We start from the raw sequence: 12,902 nt of genomic DNA, 5'->3' as shown, positions 1-12,902 counted from the left end.
CTTTCTATCCTATTTAAAATCTTAGCTGGGTGCTGGTGGCTCACGATGGTAATCCTAGCTATTCAGGATGCCGAGATCTGAGAATTGGGTTTTGAAGCTAGCCTAGGAAAAGTCTGTGGGACTCTTATCTCCAACTTATCAGCAAAAAGCCAGTGGTAGACCACCAGCCTCAAGCAAAAAAGCCAAGAGAAAATACTCAGGCCCTTAGTTCAATACCCAGTACTGACACACACACACACACACACACACACACACACACACACACCCCACACACAATTTTGGTGGGGTCATGAGGAAATGAATGCAATATGAAGTTAAGTAAAATCATATAGATGGATCTCAGTTGGATAAAATGTGTATAGATGTGTGCAAAAGAGAGGATGCTATAGCAAAATGGTAATCATGGTTAATTTCAGGTGATGAAATCAGAATTGTTTTTAATTTTGTTTTTCATATATTGGTTTATTTTTAATGTTTCTTGGGCGTATATTGCCTCTATAAAACGAATGTAGAATGTAACACAAAACAAAATAAAAGAACACAACTAACTGCATGGTACGGCATCACTTGCAGTGATGGTGAACTCATATTCTGCCCAAAGCCGTGTGTGTGTGTGTGTGTGTGTGTGTGTGTGTGTGTGTGTAATTTTATTTTTTCCTAGTCCTGGGGCTTGAACTCAGGACCTGGGCACTGTCTCTGAGCCTCTTTGTGCTCAAGACTAGCACTCTACGACTTGAGGCATAGCACCACTTATGGCTTTTCTTGAATAGTTTATTGGAGATAAGAATCTCACATACCTTCCTGTCGGGCTGGGTTTGAACCAAGATCCTCAGATCTTAGCCTCCTGAGTAGCTAGGATTGCAAGTGTGAGGTACTGGGCACCCAGATCATTTGCATATTCATAACATCATTCATGGGCCTAGATCTATTGAATTTTGGTTTGGAAAAAAAATCTCTGAGAGGCTGGGAATGTGGCTTAGGGGTAGAGTGTTCGCCTCCCTTGCATGAAACCCTGGGTTCAATTCCTCAATACCACATAAACAGAAAAATCCAGAAGTGGTGCTGTGGCTCAAGTGGTAGAGTGCTAGCCTGGAGCAAAAAGAAGCTCAGGGACAACTGAACACCTCCGGGGGGGGGGGGGGAAGGGAAAGGGGGGTATGAGGGACAAGGTAACAAACAGTACAAGAAATGTATCCAATGCGTAACATAGGAAACTGTAACCTCTCTGTACATCAGTTTGATAATAAAATTTTGAAAAAAAAGAAGCTCGGGGACAGTGCTCAGGCCCTGAGTTCAAGCCACAGGACTGGCAAAAAAAAAACAAAGAAAAAAAGAAAGAAAGAAAGAGAGAGAGAGAGAAAGAAATGAAGGAAGGAAAGAAGAAAGAAAGAAAGAAAGAAAGAAAGAAAGAAAGAAAGAAAGAAAGAAAGAAAGAAAGAAAGAAAGAAAGAAAGAAAATATCTCTGAAATTTACTGACTTTTTAGTACTGCCTATAGTTTCCTTGATTTCCTTGACAGGGCTAGACCAAATGATTTCACAAGCCTCATATGGGCCTCACAACTAACATTCCCTACCCAGCCTTGGAAGGAGCAGGCAGTGTGTTGAGTGAGTAAAAGGCAGATGCAAATGGGGACATGTGTGATGATATAAGGTTCAAAAGTAGTCAAAACTAATTGGTGATTTTACAAGCTACTGTTGAAGATGTTGAGACAGGACTGGAAGGAATCTAAGTGTAGGACTCAGTACTTGCTCCACAGGTAAAATTCATTCTATGGAATTCATTAAACTGAACACTTTTGATTTGTATGTTATATTTCTATTTTGAAAAACCATAAACAAAATCTTAGTAGAAATTCTGCCTATCTGGCTTGTAATTTTTCTAAATACCTTACAGGGAACTGTATGCTTTTTCTGTATAAGTATCGTGCACTAACAGATCGCACCAATGGAGCTCGGAGCTGTATGCTTTTTCTAGAAAACGAAAGATCCCTACATTTCTCTCTACCCTCTGGCATGACCAGACTCATTCCAGTGTTATCTACTCTTGGGCCTCTAAGGAGAGCTATACCATTTTCTTTCTAGGTAACCCCAAATAATCTAGTAATTCACTGAGAAATAAGATTATTAAACACAGGTTAGAATTTAAAGCAATTGAGATTTTTTTTTTCTTGGTGACCATTCTGCTAAACTTCACAGGCCTTTATGGAAGAAGTCAAGTCTCGGGGCCCTTACATCTATTCTGTGCTTGAGTCAGCTCAGGCCTTTCTGTCCCAGCATCCATTTGAGGAACTGGAGGAGCCTAATCCTGAAAGCAAAGGTATGTGGTCTTCCACTCTTCAGCCCCTTCTTTGGGAACTGCTCTCACCTGATATCTGGAAAGATAGTTTCATTTTATGAATCCAAAGTTAAGAGGAGTAAGATTCATAATCTTTTTTTTTTTTTTTTTTTTGGCCAGTCCTGGGCCTTGGACTCAGGGCCTGAGCACTGTCCCTGGCTTCTTCCCACTCAAGGCTAGCACTCTGCCACCTGAGCCACAGCGCCCCTTCTGGCCGTTTTCCATATATGTGGTGCTGGGGAATCGAACCTAGAGCTTCATGTGTAAGAGGCAAGAACTCTTGCCACTAGGCCATATTCCCAGCCCCAAGATTCATAATCTTAACAAAAGGCAAAGAGGACAGAATCTGAAGCAGAAGTCATGAGCATGTCACCCAACGCTCTTTGGCGCATCACATGTGAGATGGTTTTTGTTTGTTTGGTTAGTTGAATTGTGTTACTTTTTTTTATAGTACTGGGGTTTGAACTCAGAGCTTCACACTTATCCAGCTTGCTTGCTTGGCTGGTACTCTATCACTTGAGCCACACCTCTACCTGGCTTTTTGCTGGTGAATTGGAGATAGAGAATCACCTATTTTATTTTGCCCAGGCTGGCCATTTTTGAATAATGCATGAGAATGTTTTTTAAAAAATCAAATGAAAAAAACAGACTCTACAAGTAAAAATAGCAGTATGGTCCTTCAAAAAGCCATTTTGCTATATTCCAAAATAAAGATCTGTTGTGATGCAGTTATCAACCATCAACAAAAGAATAGCCTTCAAATAAAAAAAAAATTAGTGATAGTGGCTTCTTGATGGTGGACCTGGTTTTCTCTTTTACTTGGTAAAGGCACCCTGACTAGAGTCAAATAAGGTTTAAAGTAAGGCTGAACCCCTGAAGATTAGTTCTGAGTGGTGGTCCAGCAAGTCCCTTTTTCCAGGATATATTCTGAACCCTCTGAAATAAGGGTGAACAAGATGGCAAGGATCTTTCCTTGATTGAGCCCTTTGTCAATTCCTTTTACTTTCTCAGTTTATTTCTAGCCTCTCAATAGGAGAGCCAGTACTTAATTTGCTGCTCAACAGGCCTCAGGACAAGTTCAAAACAGAGCAAGATAATTCTAATTAGCTTAGAGTTTTGGGGGCTCTGAATCTTCTTGGAGGCAGAAGTCTGAGGGACCAAGAAGAAATCTAAAACTGAATCGAGTGGAAGAGCTAGGAGTATGAATACCAATCTCTCTTAGACTAAGAGAATAAAATGTCTCTCTGCTTTGCATATTAAATCAACAGTAGACATAAATGGACAAATCAAATTCCAGAGTTATGTGAACAGGAACTAGATGATTTCTCTCTCTACATCTCTTCTAAAATGTTGTCACTATCTTGCCATGTTTTTTAATGTGAGGAAATCCTCCAGAATATAGGATGGAGGAAAAAGCAAAACTCTCTTGACTATGGTGGTGGACATGAACCAACAGGTGATAACCCTGCATAAAACTATATGTATGTCAGTATACACAAGCACCTCCAGAACGAATACAAATAAAACTAGGGGACAATTAACAAAAATAATGGGTTATATCAATGTCAAACTGTGGGTAGAACATTGTATTATCGTTTTACCAATTTTGAGTTAAGGATGCATGAGATCTCTGTGCTATCCCATATTATTGCACGTGAATTGATAACAATGTCAAAATAAATAGGTTGTCTTTAAAAACCTAAATGGATAATAGGAGTTTGCCCATGGATTTGTGTAAGTATGAATATATAAACAAGCACATACGCACACACATTTTACAAAGGGTTGTCTTTGTCTCTGCCTTTTCCTGGATCTCCTCTCCCTGATTAGCCTGACCTGGCTTCCTGCCTGCACTTGCAGATACCTCTTCCAGACAGCGGATCCAGAATCTCAGCCGCTTTGTGTGGAAGCAGGCAACAGTAGCCAGTGAACTATGGGAGAAGCTGACAGCCCGTTGTGTGGACCAACATCGCCATATTGAGCGCACTCTAGAACAGTTGTTGGAAATCCAAGCAGCAATGGAAGAGTTGAGCACTGCCCTGACTCAAGCTGAGGGAGTTCGAGCCACGTGGGAGCCCATTGGGGATCTCTTTATTGATTCACTCCCAGACCACATCCAAGCTATTAAGGTATGCAAGATCCCTCTCCTGGCTACAATACCCATTGAAATTTGACAGTGTTCCTCCTGATGAGATTCCATTGTTGCCTGTACTACAACTCAGCCTCTCTTGATTTATTTTCTAGATTTGGGGCTGTTTTTTTGTTTTTTTTGTCCTTACTCTCCTACCATCTTCTCTTTTCCTGGTTTTTGGAGATGAGAAGAAGAGGATATGAACCGTGGCCACCAATAACTTAGTGTAGTTGCCTAGACAAACACTGATATTGTATTGTTGAAATAAATCTTCAGGATAGAAAGGAAGGAGTTGAGGGAAATGACTAACAGGTCCTCTTTCCCATTCACTGTCTGTTGTGACACTTGGGTCCTGGTTCTCCAGCTGTTCAAAGAAGAATTCTCCCCTGTGAAGGATGGAGTGAAGTTGGTAAATGATCTGGCCCACCAACTTGCCATTTCTGATGTACACTTGTCAATGGAAAACTCCCGGGCTCTGGAGCAGATCAACATCCGGTGGAAACAACTCCAGGTAGAAGAACCACGAGAAGGCACCTCAATATAATTAGGTTCTGAGGAAACTGCTGAAATGATCTACATGGAAAAACATAGTACAAAATGTGGAGATCAGGGCAGGGAATATGGCTTAGCAGTAGAGTTCTTGCCTTGCATGCATGAAGCCCTGGGTTCAATTCCTCAGCACCACATAAACAGAAAAGGCCAGAAGTGGCACTATGGCTCAAGTGGTACAGTGTTAGCCTTGAGCAGAAAGAAGCCAGGGACAGTGCTCAGGCTCTGAGTCCATGCCCCGAGGCCATAAACAACTTCTTAACCTCTAAGCTGCAAGGAGTGATTGAACTGAAGAAGTAGAAGGGCTTATCTAGATGTGAGCACTCAGGATAGACAGAAACCAGGCAAAAGTGATTGAAATTAGGGAGGCATTTTCCAAAGCTGCTCAAGGAGGAATGGTGGTGGGAGGGGCTAGAACAGGAGAAAAAAACAGCCTATGAGAGCTCAGAAAGATACACAGCCCACACTAAATAGCTAACATGAATCCACAGCCTTCTTTTCTGTTCTTTCCATAGGCATCAGTTGGTGAGAGGCTTAAGCAGCTCCAGGATGCTCACAGAGACTTTGGGCCTGGGTCCCAGCACTTCCTATCCTGTACGTGAGCCAAACTGAATTTCACTTAGCAGAACCTCAACCACTGTTGGACCCTGGGGGCAACAAGGATAAAGTAATATAGTGTAGTGATGAAAAGGACAAGCTTCCTCAGCAAGATCTGGGTCTGAGTCACTGTATCTTATTAGCTGTAAAAACTGGGGGAAAAATAGCATAAAGCCATCTCAATTTTCTCATCTGCAAGCAAGGGGATGTTACCTAGCTCACTAGGCTGTAGATATTAAATTACTTTATTTGTTCAACAATATTTATTGTGGGCCAAGTACTTTTCTAGGCATTGGGGTCATATTAGTGAACAAAACGCAGAAATGCTTATGTCTGGACAGCTATCATTGTAATAAAGGATGCCAGATCAGAAACAAATGAATAAAGTATGTATAAGGTCAATTATGGGAAAGTACTCTGGGGAAATTAAAGATATGAAGGCATGTATAGAGAGTTCTGGATTTAAAGAGAAGAGGTGTTGCATAGGCCTTCCTGGGAGAACAGTTGGGCAGAGAAATACAGGAGGTAAGTGTGAACTATGTAGGTCTCCAAAGGAAGAACATTTCAGACAGTGATTCCAGTTCCTTAAATCAGGAATGTGCTAAGGAACAGCAAGGAGGGCCACGTGAAAGAAAACAGAGACAAGAGCAGAGAGGCCAGAACACAGACAGTTTTGATGGTGAAAGTAAGAACATTAAGATTTGTTCCAAGTGGAATAAAGAACATTTGACAAGATTTGAGGTGAAGAATGACATCGTCTTTTGTATACTTCGAGAATAGATTGTTCAGTATAGATTGCTGAGGTGCAATAATAAGAGCAGAGAGACCTGTTAGGAAGAAAATTGCAATAATCTAGATGAGGGATGATGGTGGCCCAGATCAAGGGATTAACAGTGGAAATGATTAGAATGCACAGAAAAGAAAAAATAGATATGCTCCTCCACACCATGAGCATGATATCTAGCACATAGCTGGAACTCAATAAATGTTAACAATGGGTGGAATCATTACTATTTCAATTAGTAATATGTAGCCATACTGACATATACTATACTCAGAGCCTCTCCTGGAAGGTCATTAAAGATAAAGACATAAGGCTGAGAAGGTATAGGTTTCTAGAGTTCCTCATGAGAGAGAAAAGGGCACTACCATTTCCCTCTGTCCTACAGGGCTGAGAAAATTGGTCTAATGGAAGGATTTTGAGCCCCAAGAGGAAAGTAAACTTTAGACCCTACAGTTGAATGGATGAAATGGTGATGAGCTTAGGGAGGAGAATGTTAGGGTGGTCATGGTCAAGTATTTGTACTCATGCTTTAACCATGTCACTGATATGTTAGGATATCAGTGACAACTTCTACCTTCTCTTCTCTCTAACATCAGGGAGAGAGGTGTGTGTATTAGAAGTGTTTACCATATCCTCAAGGGCTATTAACAGTTGGCAGCAGGTGTCAGATATCGCTTTTGGGGACTTACCACCTTTTGAGGAAGATAGAATAGGGCAATGGCCAGGGGGCCTGGAGAATATCAATGGCCAACTTTCGTTCTCTTCTTTACTAGCCTCTGTCCAGGTTCCCTGGGAAAGAGCAATTTCACCCAATAAAGTTCCTTACTACATCAAGTAAGTGATCATCTGAATCAGAACTGGGTCAGTTACCTGCCTACCTCCTCACTTGTTTGTATTTTGCCAAGCATCTCTGTTATTTCTTGTCCATGGGTATTTCTCCCTCCAGTCTGGTTTTCCTCCTACTCATCTCAACATCTCAAGAGCCCAAGATTCTACTTGGGTAAGGTGAACTCTTGTGCTTTGGAGTCTTGAGAGTTCACCTGCAGCTTCTTGCATCCTATCTATTGCTGATTGATGTGTGCACACAGATGTTGGGTGTGGGGATGTTGGTGATATTGATTATTTTGTTTGTAGCCACCAGGCTCAGACCACATGCTGGGACCATCCCAAGATGACTGAGTTATACCAAACCCTAGGTAAGAATATGGGGTTCCTGTGTAGATTGGGGATTTGTAAAGTTGTACCATAATGTCCATTAGTGGATAGATGAAAAAAGACAATAAATTATAGATACAAAATGGAATACTTCCTAACCTTAAGACAACATTTGTGACAATAGGGACTAGCCTGAACTTAAGTGACTTAAGTGACTTAAGTGAACTTAAGTGACTGAACTTAAGCTAGACTCAGAAAGAAAAATATCACATGATCCCACTTAAATAATAAATCTAGAATAGTTAATTTCACCCAATGCTGGTGTCTCACACCTTTTCTCTAGCCACTCAGAAGACTGAGATCTGAGGATCATGCTTTGAAGCCAGCATGGGCAGGAAAGTCCAAGAGACTCTTATCTCCAATTAACCACAAAAAAGTGGAAGTGACTCATGTGGTAGAGCCCTAGTCTTGAGTACAAAAGCTCAGGAACAGGGCCCAAGACCCCAGCTCAAGTCCCAGGACTGGCACAAAAATAAATAAATACATTTAGTCAAAATCGTAGAATCGGGGCTGGGTATATGGCCTAGTGGCAAGAGTGTTTGCCTCGTATACATGAAGCCCTGGATTCAATTCCTCAGCACCACATATACAGAAAACGGCCAGAAGTGGTGCTGTGGCTCAAGAGGTAGAGTGCTAGCCTTAAGCAAAAAGAAGCCAGGGACAGGGCTCAGGCCCTGAGTCCAAGCCCAGGACTGGCAAAAAAAAAAAAATCATAGAATCACAGAGTAGAATAGTGGTTGTCAGGCTAAAGAGAAGAGGAAATGGAGAAATACTCATCAAAGTCTACAAAAATGGGCTGGGGATATGGCTTAGTGGCGAGAGAGCTTGCCTCGTATACATGAGGCCATGAGTTCAATTCCCCAGCACCACATATACAGAAAACGGCCAGAAGTGGTGCTGTGGCTCAAGTGGCAGAGTGTTAGCCTTGAGCAAAAAGGAAGCCAGGGACAGTGCTCAGGCCCTGAGTCCAAGGCCCAGGACTGGCTAAAAAAAAAAAAAAGTCTACAAAGATGGATAAGTTCTACAGACCTATTGTATTGTAATGCCTATCGCTAACAATACCATTTTTATACTTACAAATTTAAGAGAGTAGATCTTACAATAAATGTTCTAATGACTTATACACAAATAAAAAGATAAAAAGATGGGAGGAAACTTGCAGATGATGATAGTTTCATGGTGTTTCCAAATTCACCAAGTTATATACATTACATCTGTAGAGCTTTTTCTGTAGGAATCATGCTGAAATAAAGTGATTTAAAGAAAAGAAGGAAATATCAATCAATAAACAAGTGTGGGGGGGAGTGAATGCCTAGTCCTTTCTTCCACAGTCTTCCTTCCTTTCACCTCTGTAGTTTCTCATACGGAGCCTATACATTTTTCCCAGGACCATTTTTCTCATCATGCTAGGGAGTTATGCTTGTAGGTTTAAGGACTAATCTCCCTCGAAAGGCACTGTGTAGATGGCTATGAGTATGAATCTTGGGTGCTTTATCTTTGCCTACTAAGAGAAACTCATGATCTGATACAGTGGCTCATGAGCTACCTGGGAGGTGGAACTAGAAAGGATCAGAGTTCAAGAAAAAAAATTATCATTATCACCATCTCAACCCAAATTCAAGCACAGAAGTATGTACCTGTCTTCTTAGCTAAGCAGATAGCATAACAAATAGTGGGATCACAGTCTGAGGGTGGCCATAAGCAAAAACGTGAGACGCTATAAAAATACAATCTAAACCCAGGCACTGGTGGTTGATGTCTATAATCTGAGCTACTCAGAAGACTGAGATCTGAGAATCATGGTTCAAAGTCAGCCCAGGCAGAAAAATCTGCAAGAATCTTATCTCCTATTAATCAGCAAAAAGCCAGAAGTGGAGGTGTGGCTTAAGTGGTAGAGTGTCAGCCTTGAGCAAAAAAGCCAAGTGTGAGTGTGAGACCACAAATTTAAGCCCCGGTATTAAAAAAAATGTTACGAGGCAAATTCATTCATTTTTCTGTCATAGATTGTACCATCAGATACAGCAGTTTCTTCATCCATTTTACTCTTGGTAGACACACAGGTTTCTAGTTTGGAGCTCCAAGAATAATGTTGTGAAGGAGTTCTTGCACATGTCTTCTACTACCTGTATTCAAGGGTTTCTCCAAGGTGTGTTTTTGGTCTACAGGTCACAACAACATTTCAGTGGGTTATAGTAAGCTTTTGAAAAAGCTGAAATGGATTAGGAAATATCAATATGTAACATCTTTATCAAGAGTCAAATTTGGTATTTATTTCACATTTTTATCTTATTAAATCCAGTAAGGAATTGCTTTGTGGAATATGTATGTTTATATTGGATTATTAGAAAATGGACTTTCTACAGTGAGTCTTGATTACAAAGATGTTTGTAAATTATTGCTGTGGGGTATGTATTGCTAGCTAGGTGATAGAATACGTGAGCGTTCCATTTTACTAGGTAATACCAGGTTGTTTTCCAGTGATTATATTAGTTCACACTTGCACTGGCAGTTGTCATTCATGCATATCTTGTTCACACTTGCTATCCTCAGACTTCTATTTTATGCCAATCTTGTGTATGTAATATGGTGTCTTATTGTACTTCTATTTTGCATTTCCATGATCTGAGTGGGTATTTTTCCATTTTTTGCAGCTGATCTGAACAACATTAAGTTCTCGGCTTATCGCACTGCCATGAAGCTCCGCAGAGTACAGAAGGCCCTGCGCTGTAGGTGTTCCTTGCACTTTCCCGTAGCTTTTTTTTCCATTTAAATTTTATGGTCAAGGTAATGTACAGAGGGGTTACAGTTACATAAGTAAGGTAATGAATACATTTATTTTTGAACAGTGTTATCCTCTTCCTCATTTTTCTCCCAATTTTTCCCCCTCCTGTGGCTTTTATTCCCATCCTCCTGCTCTTTATCTGGATGCTTTCTTACAACTATCATCCTATCTTAGCCAAGAGTGTTGATTGGTTTGATGTGAACTCTCCTTGTGCTCTTTCCAGGATTCTTCCATTTCCCCCAAGCCACAGACTTGTTTCCAAATTAACCCTATAGCTATCTAACTCCTTGTCTTCTTTCCCTGATCAACATGGAAAACCAAGCAACAGCTAGGTACTTGGTAGCTCATGTGTGTAATCCTAGCTATTCAGGAAGCTGAGATCTGAGGATTGTAGTTTTGAAACCAATCAGGCAGGAAAAGTCCATGAGAGGCTTATTTGCAATTAACCACCAAAATGCAGAAAATGGAGCTGTAGTTCAAGTACTAGAGAACCAACTTTGAGCAAAAGAGCCAAACAAGAGTGCAAGGCCCTGAGTTGAAGTCCCAGTACTGGTACACAAAAAGAAAATCAAGATTCTGCTTTGTGACAGGAAATACATGGTGTACCTTAATCTCGTTATTAGATTTAACAGCAAATGCCAGTGTTTTGGAGGTAAAGATAGTCCTTTCTCAGAGGCACTTTTCATTCAAACTTTTTGGCCTAGAAATATCTGGCTAGGCCATTAGCATTGGAGACAATGAAAATGGTTTCTGATATATCACATTTATCCAGCCATACCTGAGTCTTCACAGTTAGTATCTAAAAAGTTCATGGACAAGCCTATTTACAGTTGAAATCTGTGCAAAGTCAGAGAAACTTAAAATGAAATATGATTTTTTAGGAGTTTGTGTAATGTGGGCAAAGGAGTTTATTCACCCATCACTATCTTCTTGAAACTTGTATCAAAGAACATGTGGTTATAGAAATATGCTGAGTCAATTTAGAGGACTTTTTACTGTCTTCCCCTTCCTTGGTAAAGGAAAAACTTTTACTATTATCCTTAAGTAGTTGTACAAATGGGTTTCAAGTAAACATGTCAGTTTGTGAGTACAGTGTACCTCAAACAGATGTGACCACCTTTATCATTCTCCCCAATCTTTCTCATTCTCATGTATTTCCTCAATTTACTAGTTCAATTTTCACATATTTACATTTACTATTATGACTGCATTCATCCATCCTTCCTCTCTCCATTCATCTGCCCACCCACCCTGGCCTATCCCCCGACTCTGACAATACATGATTGAGCTTCCTGGCTTTCATTTTGTTAGATTGTGAGTTCATTGTTCAAAGGAATTACACCATTGGAATACTCTCTTATATCTACTATACCTTAGTTGACATGTTTGTATATATATGCACATGACCTTGTAGATATTTGCAAATATATTTATAATTTAGATCTAACTTCTATATTTGAGAGAAAATGTACCCTTTGTCTCTTTGAGCCTGACTTACTTCACTTAATTCACATAATTTTTGAGGTTTATCCGTTTCTCTGCAAAAGACATAACGTCATTCTTCCATATTTAAAAATGATTAGCCTGAAGATTGATTGAACTTTAAGACTGCTGATATTTTTATCTCTTGATCTATTCCCCGAGATTCTACTTTTGGCTCCATTCTTTCCCTCTCTCATCTCCTTTCCAGTGGATCTGGTAACATTAACTACAGCCCTGGAGATCTTCAATGAGCATGATTTGCAAGCCAGTGAACATGTGATGGATGTGGTGGAGGTCATTCACTGCCTGACTGCCTTATATGAGCGGCTAGAGGAGGAGAGAGGCATCCTAGTCAATGTGCCACTATGTGTAGACATGAGTCTCAACTGGCTGCTCAATGTGTTTGATAGGTAATGACTTTTGGTCCTGGTGATCTCTAGAATAAATTCAATGAGATATTTCCAGTGGTCCTGGTGGGAAGGGGTTACTGCCATAGTGGACTTAGATGCAACTCAGCATGGACCACAGATGTCCTGAGTCCTTCTGGGATCAACACAGTCCAGAAAATGGCTATCACAATGTTAAGCCTTTACATACCCTCATATTCTCATTCTCTCTTTTTTTTTTTTTTTTTTTTTGCCAGTCCTGGGCCTTGGACTCAGGGCCTGAGCACTGTCCCTGGCTTCTTTTTGCTCAAGGCTAGCACTCTGCCACTTGAGCCACAGTGCCACTTCTGGCCATTTTCTGTATATGTGGTGCTGGGGAATCGAACCCAGGGCTTCATGTATATGAGGCAAGCGCTCTTGCCACTAGGCCATATCCCCAGCCCTCATATTCTCATTCTCTTCTTTTTAACCTAGTGGTCGCAGTGGAAAGATGCGGGCGTTGTCCTTTAAGACTGGTATTGCATGCCTATGTGGCACAGAAGTGAAGGAAAAACTTCAGTGTGAGTACAACCAGAGTGTTGTGTAGTGTTGTTGGGAGGGGTATCATAAGGAGGAGAAAGTATAAGATTAGCAGAAGGAA

At 40.7% G+C, this 12,902-nt stretch overlaps 1 protein-coding gene across 1 annotated transcript in view; it reads left to right on the top strand.

The window, feature by feature from the left end:
• The window catches only part of Drp2 (dystrophin related protein 2), a 56,359-nt gene that overhangs the window by 23,928 nt on the left and 19,529 nt on the right, over positions 1–12,902 (top strand). Inside the window, exons 5-13 of the mRNA XM_048336614.1 lie at positions 2,198–2,318; positions 4,197–4,465; positions 4,832–4,978; positions 5,532–5,610; positions 7,171–7,231; positions 7,532–7,593; positions 10,264–10,338; positions 12,085–12,286; positions 12,737–12,822. Coding sequence (XP_048192571.1) covers positions 2,198–2,318; positions 4,197–4,465; positions 4,832–4,978; positions 5,532–5,610; positions 7,171–7,231; positions 7,532–7,593; positions 10,264–10,338; positions 12,085–12,286; positions 12,737–12,822 — 1,102 coding nt within the window. The remainder of the gene's footprint in view (positions 1–2,197; positions 2,319–4,196; positions 4,466–4,831; positions 4,979–5,531; positions 5,611–7,170; positions 7,232–7,531; positions 7,594–10,263; positions 10,339–12,084; positions 12,287–12,736; positions 12,823–12,902) is intronic.

The sequence above is a fragment of the Perognathus longimembris genome, chromosome 28, assembly GCF_023159225.1.
Source record: "Perognathus longimembris pacificus isolate PPM17 chromosome 28, ASM2315922v1, whole genome shotgun sequence".
Taxonomy (NCBI): domain Eukaryota; kingdom Metazoa; phylum Chordata; class Mammalia; order Rodentia; family Heteromyidae; genus Perognathus; species Perognathus longimembris.
This window is presented reverse-complemented; position numbering and strand designations above follow the sequence as displayed.